Source organism: Chamaea fasciata, unplaced genomic scaffold, assembly GCF_029207755.1.
Source record: "Chamaea fasciata isolate MVZ Bird 193981 ecotype frontalis unplaced genomic scaffold, bChaFas1.0.hap1 SCAF_4, whole genome shotgun sequence".
NCBI classification, from domain to species: domain Eukaryota; kingdom Metazoa; phylum Chordata; class Aves; order Passeriformes; family Sylviidae; genus Chamaea; species Chamaea fasciata.
Window position 1 is genome coordinate 74,875,795 of NW_027094089.1, and position 14,428 is coordinate 74,890,222.

General features: G+C 44.4%; 1 protein-coding gene across 1 annotated transcript; it reads right to left on the bottom strand.

Moving 5' to 3' along the window:
• Positions 1-2,426: 2,426 nt before the first annotated feature.
• LOC136288979 (protein FAM162B-like) lies at positions 2,427-6,524 on the bottom strand. The gene is made up of 4 exons (XM_066182444.1): positions 6,392-6,524; positions 4,428-4,536; positions 3,104-3,218; positions 2,427-2,525 (listed from the first exon to the last, which is right to left on the bottom strand). Exons 1-4 carry the CDS (start codon positions 6,522-6,524, stop codon positions 2,427-2,429), a joined length of 456 nt encoding a protein of 151 aa, XP_066038541.1.
• Between the last annotated feature and the right edge of the window lie 7,904 nt (positions 6,525-14,428).

The window sequence follows — 14,428 nt, forward strand, 5'->3', positions numbered from 1 at the left end:
AGCAGCCACCCACCACCAACCAAGTGCAAGCCAGAGATCAGTCCAATTGATTTTTGGGGGGAGTATTATGATATTAAAATGAATAATCATGTAGGCACTGGTAAATGATCTTTCCCTACATAACAGTCATAGCTCTTTATAAGAGCCCAGAAGTGCCTGGGTCATCTGGTCACTCAGATGGCACGCTTTACCAGTGGCTCAGGGAGGAAGAATTGATTTTTTTTTTCTTAATGCCTATGTGTAATGTGCCAGCTTTATGCACTGTAGGCAGAGACCACGGCTGTTTAAGAGGATCTGATAATAGCTCACAACTGAAGCAGATTTTTTTCCTAGGCAGAGGGGAGTGCAGAGCAGAGGCTGAAACAAGTCACAATTAATTTTCTTTTTCTTTAGACATTACTATGGTCATCTCATTTCCTGCTTAAGTCAGGGAAGTTCAGAACATGGATGTGGATTTTTTTACAAAATGGTTCCTTTAATTGTTACATGCACCTTCTGAAAAAGGGCACATGAAAGTCATTTAAGAGTTGGAAAAAAGAATAACATCTAAGAGACTGAGCAAGCTCTTTTAGTTTTTCCCCAAATGAGCACTAACTTTGAGGTAATTCTTGCAGTTTATTGCACTAGCCAAGAAAACCAGGTAATATAAAATGAAAGAGCCCATATTACCTGTGAAGTAGAAGTGCCTTCTCAGCAGAGACTTGTTCACTCTCTGCTTGTCCTAGACCATTATTTCATTCCCTGAAATGAGCTTTGTGAGGAATACTACAGGGACCAGATGTCACTTTTGGTGAACTGTACTGCATGTGGCTGTGAGTCGGAAACAAGGTCTGCAAGCCTGGAGATGTGGCAGGGTTAACATCCCCCTCCCTCTAAAGAGGTGTGCAGCATGGAGAGAAGTGCTCCTAAGGAGCACCAGAGGGGAAAAACTGCCCAAAGACCACAGACACAGAAGATGGAGTCCCAGAGTCCAGCAACTGCTGACCACCTGCCAGTGCCCCAGCCCAGCTTTGCCAGCAGCTTGTTTGTGCAGTGATACTTCAGAAATGAATGGACATGATTGTTAACACAATAAACCTCAGAGACCTGAGCAGGAGCTTCCAGACTCCCCTTGAGCGCAAGTGCAACTGCTCCAAGTAATAAACCTTGGAAAGGCCAAGTGCCAGTGTGATGCTCAGGACATTGCACCAGGGCTGAGCATGGCTACAGCATCTCCTCTAGCAGCTGGGGTAAGACTGGCTGGGTTTTGCCACACTGTGTCCCTTGGGACTCCATGCAGCACATCCAGCTCCACCAGCCAGTGTTACAGGTCTCGAGGGGTTACAGGTGGCACTTGTGAGATCAGAGCATCAGCACTAACAGGCATGAACTGGGACCTGTCTTGAAGCTAAGTCACTTTGTGAAAATGTAATTTTCAATATTTCATTAGGATTTCTCCCATCAGTTAAGCATAGTCCCAGAGAGTTTGGTGACACTCTAAATGAAGCTGTGAAGAGATGCGTTTGTTTTAGATTTTATTGGACAGCTGTTTTATTATGAGTTAATGAACTATGATGATTAAAAAGAATTCAGTTTTAGCAAACCATATATTAACAATCACTCTGGACTACAATCACAGCTAAGCAAGTGCTAGACAACTTTCATGACAATGACTGGAAGCAGAAAATGAAAGGGAAAAGCAGTGAGGTGCTACAGGACAGGAGATGTCTCCAGGCCAGGCTCCCTGCATCAGGCATAGATTCCCTGGGTTGCCCCACACGAACAACTCACCACCACCACCATCTCCTCTGGCCCAAAGCCCCTTTTGGCCCATATCAGTCATCAGGGTCTGCTCACACTCTTCCATCTTCCCAGACCCTCTTCATGTTCATGTCCCCCCTCTCCCCTAGCCACAACATCCCACATACTGGAGGAAGGGAGAGGGGACAGTGATAGCAGCAGGATCAAGGACAATGGAGACAGAGAGATAACTGATGTGTTTGTAGTTGCAAAACATATTTCACACTGCTTTTCCCCCTGCTCTGGGTCACTTTGGCCAAGGCTGTTTGCTCTGGAGGCATTGCACAGAATGTGATGCTCCCTGATGTAGGGCCATATCCTTCCTGACTGTGAGGAGACCTGAGCACCAGCAGCACCATGAAAAGCTGATCCTGAGCTGGGGAGTCCTGCATTTGTCCTTTCCACGCTTTCCAGTTTAAAAGAAATTTTTGTATGTGAGCTGAGCCTGGTGCCAAAGACCAGAATCCACAGAAAACAGCTGGAGTTTCCATAGGACATTCCTAGTTTGCATGGAGCAGTTTTTAAGCAGTGGAGTCTTCACTTTGAGAGTTTCAGTGAAAAAGCTCTAAAGAGTTACGCAAAGACAGGTCCATATGCCACATGTGCAAATCACTTATCTCCTTCTGTTAAAATAAATTTGTTCCAAATCATTGTGACTTCCCAACAGCTACCTCCTGACCTTTCTCCACTTTGGCCCTCCATTTGGCCTTCTTTTCTGTGTTCACCCCCAGCAGCCTCTGATCCTTCTTCACAGCCTGGAAAACAATTTGGTGTAAATCATTGCATGCACACAGTTGCCACCACTAAATTTCCCCACATTTGCACCACTTCCTTTGACATCTCACTGTCCTTTTTGATATTTTGCAGTGATAGAAGTTAATATGTTTCCTTGTTATATCACATTTTCAGCATTTGCACCTCTGATTAGCAGGGGAATTACATGGTAAATTGTTTACAAGTGCAGTGCTTGCAAGTCGGCAAGTTGGCAGGCAGGAGCCTCATGGCTGACAGATGCCAGGCAGAACCAGGTTCCATTGACACTGTCTGAGCTGTTCCATTACCTTCAGCCTGGCCTCTTGTTGAGACACCATTATACAGAGCATTACACTGCAAAGGTTTATGGCAGAGTGGGTCAGAAGCAGCACTTTAATCAGCAGGTTGTGCTTTCCAATGCCTATGTCTCCTCTGGAGAAGGGGAGATACAGATCCTGTGCATACACTGCTCATGTATTCGTATTCTCAAACCTATCTGTCACCCAGGTGCTTATTTCCAAAGAACAACATACATAGACCATACATTAAGTGAACCAGTTTCCCTAGAAACAAGACTCAGTTCTTTGCCAGCGATGATCATGGTCACACAGCCCAGCACAGTCAGTGCAATCATGATGTGGCAAGCCTTTGTCCTGATGATGTTCCTTGCAGTGTTGAGGACCTCAGACCTGCAGAGAGAGAGCATAGTTTCCATTCTGCAGCAGCATGTGTGAAACGGAATCATGGGGAGATGGGTAATGAATGCTCAAGTCTTGCAGCAACTTTATTGCCAAGGTAGTTGCTTAAAGACGGACTGAAAACATTAGCCTGTGGGGAAAAGATTTAGGTGGGATATTGCTACTCCCAAAAGTCATCAGTAATAACAGGATTAAAAACTCCTGCTCTCCTGTATTCTTTTATTGTGTGGGAGAGTGAATGCCTGTAAAATGATAGGGACAGAAAAGTCTTTCCGCTATAACAATGATGGGCAGACCTTTGGGTTCCACAGGCCAGGCCATGGGGTGCTCTGCAGCACCAGGAGACACTGGGGCCATGCCATCAGATCCAGGCAATGATACCCTCAGGGAATTAAAAGCCCACCACAGCATAGCCTCTGCCAGGCAGTTGGCACCAGCTCACAAACATCTGCCTGCAGTGGGAGGCTGACTGGGTCAGAGCATACAGCTGCATGATCCAGGAGTTTTCTTCCCAAGCAGCTGAATAGCCCAATCCATCACTGGAAAATCTCCACCACCTTCCATGAGTAACTCCTGGCATATAACCAACAATTCATGTTTGCAAGAAACTGCAGCATGGCAATGAGCCATCCATGAAATTATGTCCAGCCATGGATTTACTCATACCTGCAAGGGGAAGGACAGCTGGACGAGAACTCAGGATGTCACAAGTCAGAAGCATTAGGACTCCAAAACTGAGTGACAATCCGTTAACAAAATTTCTCCACAAGGAGGTGAAACCACAGCTCATACAGGAGGGACTCATTGCACATGTCTATCGCCAAAGCTGTGTGTAGCCCCAACTTCTTATTAAAATTTATGCAGCATTATTAATCATGAATCAATAAAACCTAGAAAAGCATGCAAAAACTCAGAGTGAATGATTTCTTACCATGGTGGCTTCTGAGTTTCAAAGCCACTTGTCTTGCGAAAGACACTTCAGCTTAGTCTGAAATTTATGATCACTAAAATAAGTGAATCCAGTTTACTTCACAGGGAATGACAAAGTTACAAGAGTGACAATTATTTACAGTTCTTTTTGGACGCCATCATTGGGGAGGCACTAACCCTCACCACATGAGCACAGCTCTGGATGATGCAAACTGGGGTCTCGATCTGTGTGTTCACAGCTGAAAGAATCATTCTGACAGGTCCACTTAGGGTATGTGCCTGGGAATGTCCTCTTCCCTTTTAAAGCGTCCTGACCATATTAGCACCTTTTTATCAAAATTTGTAGGCCTTCTCTCATTCCTGAAAGCTCCTTTACCTGTGAGAGATTTTGTAAAAAGCAATGAGCTAAGCTTCAAGAGGGGAAAAGAGCTGTTGATCCTTACAGAGGGAAAAGACAAATCCTTACAGAGGGAAAAGACGAATCCTTACAGAGGGAAAAGGATTGAAAGTTTATAATTATGCTTTTCTATTCTGTGGAAGCTAAATGTGCTTTCTAAAGTCAAAAAGACTCAGCAGCAGGTGTGAGATGCTTTGTTATATTTGCAGCTTATTTAATCTGACTTTCTTTCCTTTAATTTTGGTAGGTTTTAAACTAAAAATCTCTTCTAAACTTCCTGATTAAGGGGGCAAATGATGTGGGGCTGAAGTCTCCAAGCCCACAGCAAAATCTCACCCTGTGAGCATCTTGCTTTTAAATGGCCCAACTAGTGAGTTAAGCAAACTGCCAGCAGCACAAGCAGCTAACTCCTCAACACCTTCTCCTGAAATCACTGATGGAGAGATGATGTCTGCTAAAATGCAGCCTGGTGGGAGACTGGCTTTCTCATGCAAGCTGGATACCACATTTCTGCACTCTAATGATGATACATTACACTCCATCAGGCTACCACGGTGATGCCATTTGCATGCTGTCACCCACAGCACAATGAGAAAAGGGCTCTGGCTCCTCTTGATGGAAACAAGCCCAGTAACAGGCAACAACAAGGACAGTGGCAGAGACCCTGAAAAACACGGTAAGCAATGACTAGCTCAAACCCTGACTTCTGCAGTGCACAGCTGTACAAGTGGTCTTTGCAAGGTAACTAAGACTGCTCACCCACTACTTACATCCAGGCAGGTGCACCCAAGAAGACACATTACAGTGCCCTGTGCTTGCAAATGTGGGACTTGGGTTGAGAAATGTCCAGTTGTGACCAGGATGGGCAGGAAGAGATGGACATGAAGATGTTCCCAGTCTCAGCATCCTGCTCTCCCTGCCTGTTGCTGGATTATTGGTACTCGCTGCTACAGAACAGGGCATGGGGAGCATCTCTTCCTGCCTGTGTTGAGATGGTGAAATTATAGTAAGTGCCTTGGCCCCAGAGCTGCTCATGTGTGCCAGGACTTGTAAGTGGCTGAAAAATCCTAGCTGTAAATTTTGGCCCAGGTAAATTTAGTCCCCTGCTTCTCCTATTTCTCTCACAAAGTGCAATGAGACCAGGGGAGCTACATCAGCGAGTGCCAGAATCAAATCTGCAGCAAGTACTACACTTGCTAAAAGCACATGCTCCATCCTAAGGAAGACAAGGGCAAAGCCCCGTGCAGGAGGCCCCCAACCATCCCATAGGATGCAGGCCCATGCAGCCCAACTTTCCTAGAGGGAGGGGTCTGCAAAGACACAGCCAAGAAAGTGGTGCAGGTTAAGAAGAGAAACGGTGTCCATACCAGAAAGCTTGTCCATCTAGGAGCAGCCCATGCCTGCTCCCTGCCACATAATCCACACTCTGTGTGCCTGACACAAGCACACAGAGTTGTGGCTGTAACCTGGCAATGATCAGAGCAGGAAGCAGAGGGGAATAAGTACTCCGCATGCACTGGTCCTCCTCTGGAGACCTGGCAGCTGGATAAGAGGAGGAACATTTATTTGTTTTAATTCACATATTCCCTGACATGAAGTATCAGTTGGTATTTGCTGCCATAGGAGAACAGAAAAAAACTTTAGCCCTATGCACTGTGCTGGCCAGAGCTCTGGGTGTGCTCCCTGTCCCAGGAGCATTAGTAGCCCCAGGAGACAAATCACTGCAGCAACTCAGCCACGGCTGAGAATGAGGGTCATTTTCTCACCCTTTCCTGCAAATAGCCTTTCTCTCCATGCTGCAGCACAAAACAGTGACAAAAAGCTTTCTCCCCACCTGCATCAGCCATCTGCAAAGCCGTGTCCTGAGTGTTCTTTGCTTTGCTGCCAGCAGCTCTGGTGGGGCACAGGACTGGCCAAGCCACCCACTGCCACAGCCCAGGACTGTGCCCCAGCAGCCTCCCCATCATCCTGCCCTGGACAACCACTGCCCCACCAGCTTGGGCAGGAGCCCAGGAGGCTGCTTCTAGGACTCATTAACGTAAAAATAGCCCTTCCTGTGAGAAGGGAGTAACATGCACTTCCACCCTAACTGACAAGAGGTTTTCTTACATCATGATGACAAATTTATCACTTCTGTTTACCAAAATGACACACCTTGGGAGCTGGGCAGACAGAAATCACTGCTCTGGCAACGCATGCCCCACCACACTCTGCCCCAGGCTCCCCATTCCAAGGAGATGCCCAGGAGAACAGTGGTTATTTATATTGTTTTCTCAGTCCTTACTATGGAAGAACTGAAATAAGACAGTGTGCTGTATTTCCCCAAAGACAGGTTTAGTGTGTGCTAATTATCACAGCTGGTTAAGCTGTTAGGGTTCTTAATTGTTCTCAGCTACAAAATAATCTTGCAAATCAGTTGCTTTAAACATATATTTGGAAAAGAAGCTGTGTTTACTGCATCTTAGAATAAAAGTGGTTTGGTGGCAGGAAAATTAAGTTGATGTCTGTACCTATAAATGCAGTATGGGAAGTCCATCTCACACACAGACTGCAAACTTTGCTAGCAAACAAGTATACTTCAGATATGCTTCAGGTTTAAAACAGTAAACTAAGAAATAATAAAACCCCCACAGCTAATGTAGTATTTGTCAGTCAGTAAAATTGTCATTGAAATGTAGCAGTACCTATAAAGTATTTGCTCTCCACGAATAGTGTCTAGATAGTACTGAATGTTTTCCATAACACCAGCTGTTCTAACCAGAGAAAGAACCACAACCAATGGTACTTTTTCACTTTGACATTTCTCCTGCATTTTGCACAAAATTCTTCCTGATGGGTCAGGAAATTGAAATACAAAATACTTGTCTTGTTTGGATCTGTGGGGTATTTACTCTCCTTAAACATACAAGGTTGTAAAGCTGATTTACAGGTAGGGAAAAAATTTCCATTCTAAAGGGAAGAAACAGTCGCTGAAAGGGAAATTTTCAGAACTCTTCAGTAATACTATCAAATGCAATATTGCAGATAATCAAAATGTGTCTAAGAGCAAGAGGAGGGACTGCAAAGGAAGAGTATTTCAGGTATTGGCAGGGATATTCTTAAGGGGCTGAAAGGACAAAAGATGTGAAACAGATGCAGCTCTGGGTCCTCAGCTCATGCCTCAAGAGAAAACACTGTCATTTATACAGACATTTTATATTTTTTGGGAACATGGAGTTAATGATACTGAGGAAAGAAGAAAATCACAGCAGTGACAAATGTAGTTTTTCCTCTTTCATGAAGCACCACGATGTATCCGGACATAGCACAATGTGTTCATCTTAATTCACTTGTAATTTGGTAAAGCAAATTAGATCCATTTCCAGATTAGGAACCCATACAGAAAATAAATAGTGTTTTGAGCTTCCAGCTGCAAACAAGACCTGCAAATAAGCAGAAATCAGTGGATGTGATTATGCTGAAAAAAGCAGAGGGGAAAGCTGGTAAAGTCAAAGAAGATATTTGTGTCCTTTTCAGGATTTTCCTGTGGGAAGATGGTTATGAGGAAAGATGCATTTATAGCCTGAAGTTTATGGCCAGCATGCCTGAGCATTCCCACAAGCTCCCTTCTCACCTTGTGGAAGAGCTGCTGAGTGAAAAAAAAAAATTGTACATCTGGACGTCCCTCAGTCCCCAAGCCAGGAGGGCAGGAGGGGCTACAGGATGTGCTGCCTTGGTGCTTGTGTCACAGTTGGAACTGCCTAACCCCACAGGGGCTCCAGATGTGCAGAACGTTAGAGCATCTTTACTTTAACAGGCACTCTCCAAAATCCTGATTGCAGGAGTGACTGTCTTTCTGTCACGTCTGATTACGGATTTGGAGAGGAAAAGAAGAACATTTTTATACTATGTTTTAATTTCTCGGAAGGGGAGAAAATCGTGGTGGTTGCAGACCTCTGGTGCTTATCCACCTAGAGGTTTCCAATTGTATCCTCTAGCAGACACACCAGCTAACAGCTGTATTTATCATGTCTGCTGTGAGCAAAAAGGCACTTGAGGATTTATTATGCCAGCATTTGGAAGTGCAAAGACACAGAGGTCCTCCCAAAACCACAAAGGCAGTTACATGTTCCTGAATTTTACTTGTTTGTCTAGCATCATGAATGCTTAATGATGGGCTGAGTTTTACTGCAGTGCATGAAAGCTATAGACACCTCTGTGTTAGGATTTCCAGCTTTCCCTTCAACACTGTGGATCTCCCTCTGGCCCACAGCAATTCGGATCCTTTCCTGAACAGCAGAGAGATGCAGAATGCTCTTGGACCAAGGTGGCCTTGGTGAGCAGCCTGATGAACTTTGATCTCCTTAGAAATGTTCTGTGCCTATCTCAGTGCATGTACATCCCCTCTGCCCAGGTTACACCACACCCGCAGGAGGCTCACCCAGTCACGGCCCACACCAAGCCATCACTTGATACCCATCAGTGACTCATTACCAAAGTGCAGTCAGTACTTCATAACCATTAGGATCGTGGGTAGGGAGTTAATTGAATAGGAGTAACAACTTGTTGAGAGATAAAGAATTAGCAAAACTGGGTCTAAAACACCATCTCCTCTGCCTTCCACATCCTTTGGCTGGGAGGAGAGCAGGACCCCAACTCCTGAGCAAGCCCTGGACAATACAGAAAACACTGACTAGCTCTACAGACATTGCCCGGGCTTCTTCTGACCTCACTGCAGGGGGAGGGCACAGATCTGAAGGGCTTTGAGTCACAAAGGACCAGACTAGCTCAGACAGAGCAGAGGATGGTCTGCAGCTGTGGTGGTGCAGGCTCGTGACATTTCTGGTTTCTTTGTGAGAGTAATACGTAGCTGCAATACTTGTTGCAAACTGGTGCCAACACTGAGGATTTAAACTGAACAGAAAACCTTACAGGACTCCATCCTGGTTCTGCATGCTCTTCACACCCCTTCTGCCACCTCAAACTCTGCTACTTCAGCTGCCTTCACAGCAAGGACTAGCAGCCAGCCCCTCAAAAACCTCTGCAGAACTGGGACAGAGAGCCCACAGTATAAACTCAATTGTTGTTTGTAAAACTCCATTGCTTTGGCTTCTGGCTGACTTCATACTGTTATTCCCAGTGCCTTAATTCTGATTCAGGTTCTCTTCACTTTTCCTCCTTCTACTGCTTTCAAAAGCCATAGGAATGGGAATGTTTGTTCCTCCAGGAGCCCCAGGTTCCCACACATCTCTTTACATCTTGCTCATTCTCACAATAATGCGTAACAAATCTTTTTACTCATACACAGAAAAGAATTTATATGAGTATTCAAACAGAAAAGAAAAAGTATTACTCTGCAAAGCTGTTTTAAGTGTCCTTAAAAACAAATGGCTTACCCTCTGACTATGGTTTGCATGCCATGTAAACTTCTTACATGAGAGCTGTGATGGGAAACAGAAGATAATCTTATCTTAAAATTCTTTGCGTTCCCCCATCTCATTAAATATGCAGCAGAGCTCTGTCTTGGTTCCTAGACAAGATAAACAGCAATCCTGGATGGGCTTGTGGCTTATGAAATTCTAAGTGAGCCAGGAAATATTTTTCCATGCAACTGGATTTTCTCCAGCAGCACAGTTTAACACAGCAAGATCAAAGAATTGCTTTGAAATGTCTCATTCACCAGCAGACTCCCAACCCAAGAGCTGTCCCTCCTCTCCAGGGTCCCCAGGCAGGAACACTCTCAGGGTTTCAGTTCTCTCCAGATGAGTCACCTCCTCCCCATATCAGGGATTAGTCTACCCCAAGGAAACTCAAATGCAAATCCCAAGAGCTAAAAACTCCTTAACTGTTCCTCACCATGGCCTGGTCGAATCAAAGGAATAGTTACAGCATCTTACAACAAAACCAAAATTTGATGATTTGTAGAGTTCTTTACACAAGCACCAGCATGAGGCTTTAATCAACTCAGGACACTTGAATTCATATTTTTTATAATCTTGAGTGTTGTCAATGAAACAAAACAATGAAGGAATCCTTACCCTTTTTGTGTGTTAAACTTTAGCTTTGCTTTAAAAAAAAAAAAATCCTCTATCCAGTTACTGAAAGATCCTGCATTTTCTGCCAATATTGTCCCCATTCCTTCAAATTTCACAGGACCATTACCATTTGAAAAATCTTGTCTAGAAACCATGAATAAGATATTAAACCATAGTATTTAAATAAACAAACAAAACCAAGCCCAAACTCCACTGTCTCTGGTAAATCTTGCCCAATTCACACCCAGTGAGCCTTTTGACATCAGTGTCTTAAGAGGGAAAGGACAAGAGGACCTATAAGCCACATTTGCTGTGTTTCCTTCCATCAGTTCTGTGTTTTTAGAGAAGATGCAATAGAATATTTGTTGGACACAAGAGTGCAGTTAAGAATTGAATTAACAGGAGCCAAATTCAGTGGAGCTTGTGAGTTGCAGCTGGAGTCACTAAGTTCTGCAAGCAAACGCTATAAAGGAACCTGGAATGGGTCTGAAGTGTCCTGGGTACAAACTGCAGGGCTTATAACAGCTCGTGTCAGAAGGATAAAGCTCATGGCAGCAAAAAACAGTTAGCCATTGCTCTAGCAAAACCCCAGTTTGACTTTTCCCAGGATCTGGGATATTCATACAAAGGTGCTGGTCCAGCACAGGGCAACTTGGCATGTTAGGGCATCTGCCAATGCATGGGCTGAAAGGTGGGGTAGCCCCAAGCGCATCTTCATCATGGGGGAACAGCCAAATGTGAGCAGCAAAGATTGCAGGACCCATGGAAAGTCATCTAATATATTTGGGGTGTTGTGATGCAATCACATCTTTTATTACTAGGGAAAATAATGCACTAATGAGCTTTGCACCGGGCCACTGATTTCTGGAATGGTGCACAATTGGATTGTAGAGCAAAAATGTGTGAAACCCCGAAAAAAACAAAACCATCAGAATCTTAACAGTTTACATTTTGACTCAGAGTTAGGAGAACCATTTAATTTAAATGTTTTCCACAGCTGTTTTCCCAGCTGAGCCAGAGAAACACATTGACAAGGACAGACTTGCTGTTCTCTTGTCACTTAATAATTTTCTTTTCTAAGAAAAATGGCATTGTCTTCAAAAACAGATGCATTTACAAAAATTTCAGTCCATTAGTCAATAGTTTAGGGAAAAACCCCCCTCTAATTTAAAAGGATTGTACCATTCTGTGTGGAAATTTCTTTTCCCCCACTTCTTTTAATACAAGCATGAGTTAATTTTTTTTTGGCTCCTGCAGAGAAGTCATATACCATCAGTCAGGCCAATAAACTGACTGATATCACTAGGACCTCTTCATTGTGAGGTTAAATTTCCCTTTCAATGACTGGCTGAAAAGGTATGTAATCAATACAGGAGTACATGTATCAGTGGGAGGCACTGCCCTGGGCAATAATTTGCACCAGTAATGAACAACAAAGCAACCATAAGAGAGCCAAGTGCCTCCTCAAATATATGACTTTTTTTCTTGACAATCCTCCTAAACAGACCATAAAGTGCTCCTGGGTGAAACACAGCCTACAGGTGGGATGAGATTTGGATCCAGCAACTCTTACCTGTCCAAAGAGACCACAGGACACATCTCCCAAGAGATGCACCCGCACCCAAGTGAGCATGGAGAGGGCAGGAGAATGAAAATCTGTCACACAAGTCTCTGCATAGTGTCCTGGGGACTTTGGTGAAGGAGTGTTGTCTTGTTAAACCACTGGCTGTGTCTGCCTGCTTGTTCAGGGGTGACTTCACTGGTGCTGGTGACTCCTCTGCTCCTTGCTTGTGGTGTGCCTGGCATAAGGGAGTCCCAGGCAGCTCCTGCTGCTCCCATGTGGCCTGGCAAAGCAATGATGAGGAGGAAAATGAGACGCTCATCCTGAGGAGATGAGTAATGACTGCAGGGTGGCCAGGAGCTGCTTAAAAATAAATTACATCCTACATAAGCAGGGCTTCATTTCTTCAACAGTAGCTCAAAACTATCCTGCGTTTTTTGGACTAGGTATGTCATGGATACACATACACAACCCATGGCAAGGAGCTGTCTTACTGAAGAAGGGATTTACTCAAGAATAGAGTTTATAATAGGTGTATGAGATGTTTCCAGCATGCTACCCACATTAGGTGGGCACCTCTCATTTGCTTAACCTTCAAAAAAGGTCTCTCACAGGTACAAATACCATCCTTGGAGAACTGGGGGTTCTACAAAGAAAGACAGTTAGGAAAAGGAAGTAGCTAAAGTGGGGGTGGTGTCACCAAGCTCACAGAGAGGTCAGTGAGAAGACTGCCTAGGAAAACTGGAAGACCTCCTCACGTTGTATAAATGGGGCCAAGAGCACATGGTGCAAAGTCAAGTCTTTGGGTCTAGGGATGAGGATTTCTGACTGCATTTGGTGAACTCGGGATGACACTAAGCTGCCAAATGGATGCTGCCATGGAGAAAGCAGATGCAATTCAAAGATGTACAAGAAAATAATTCCAATAGAGAGAAAACTGGTTTAGTATTCTCATATAAAACATCTAGAATAGCCTGCAGTACTCTGCTTGTTTAAGAGAGTTACTCGAGAAAGAATAAAGGAGGAAATGAGAGGATTATGTCTTTTTCTTGGCTAAGAGGTTATAAATGGAGAGGCATCATGGTAGATGTCTCTCTGAGAAGTTCAGTGCCAGAGAAGGAGGGCAGACAGGCTGAATCACAACACTGATACCTGAACAAAGGGAATAAGCTGCTCTTGGTAGATGCCAAGGGCTGCACCTTTTCTGATGGGGCTCGTTTTACCTTCCACCCTGAGGCAGGAGTTGTCCCCACCCTCCCATCAGCTGATGAAGCACAGGCAGTAAAGCCAACAGCCAGGCCGAAAAGCTCTCCAGGATTCTGCAATGCTGCTGTAACTTCGGGCCACAACTGCACAGTCATTAGTGTTTACAAAACTACTTTCCAGAGAAGCAAAATTACACACTGAGGAAATAATAAGCAGCAATGTAATCAGATGTGAGAAGTAAATCATTTCATTACCTGAACCAGGCTTCATTATTCACCATTTCCCTGGCAAGAGCTGATAAATGCAGGCTAATGAATCTTCGCACTCGGACGAGCAGTTGGAGCTGCCGGCTCAGTGCTGCCACATGCAGAACAGGACCAGGGGCTCCAACTGTCAGCTGAAAGCCCAAGAGGTAAAATATGAACTCATCCATTGCAGCACTGCAGTAAGAGGAGGGAGAGGATTTAACCATGTCTGGTTTGGTCTTACAAAGTCACCTTGGCTGTGGGAATGCTGTGCCTGCTATCTGGCTCAGAGGAACAAACTCTAAACATCCCAAGAACAATAGAGGACTCTGTGTATGCTGGTGATACGTGCAAAAACCAGAGCCAGATCTTTGGGAAAAGACTTTCAGGACCAGTAATACCAGTCCTGATAGTTCCTTCCCCATCCCAACTGTTAAATATCATCCTCAGCCTGGTCATGATACAAGGTAACTACAGAGACAGAGGCAACAGCATCAACACACAGAAAAGCAGGACCTTTGTCCACTTCTGTGGCGCTGTTATTTCTTTAACACAGTTCCCTGTTGCCTACTGTAGCTATTCCTCTTTCTAAAAAGCAGGGAAACAGGAAATACACCATTCACTAGATAATTATTTAAAAACCCACTCCCCCTTAAATCCCCAAACACAAACAGAAAACAATGCTAAAGAAAATATCAGATAAGGGGAGCAAACCTCCTTAAAATAAACAAGTTCTCAGAGTTATGGAGACATTTTCTGCTTTTCCTATATTTTCTGCATGTGTCACCAGCAACATGGATCCCAAATTTTATGTGAAGATGCAGAACATTTGGCAAAGCTCCTCT

Excerpts from the sequence above, each read along its gene's own strand:
- LOC136288979 (XM_066182444.1), bottom strand. The coding sequence starts at position 6,524 with ATGATGGGGAGGCTGCTGGGGCACAGTCCTGGGCTGTGGCAGTGGGTG. Across the intron at positions 3,219-4,427 it reads ATTCCCAGGCACATACCCTA|TGAGGTCCTCAACACTGCAA; the intron begins AGTGGACCTGTC and ends TCTCTGCAGGTC. Across the intron at positions 2,526-3,103 it reads CTGGCAAAGAACTGAGTCTT|AAGGATCAGAGGCTGCTGGG; the intron begins GTTTCTAGGGAA and ends CAGGCTGTGAAG.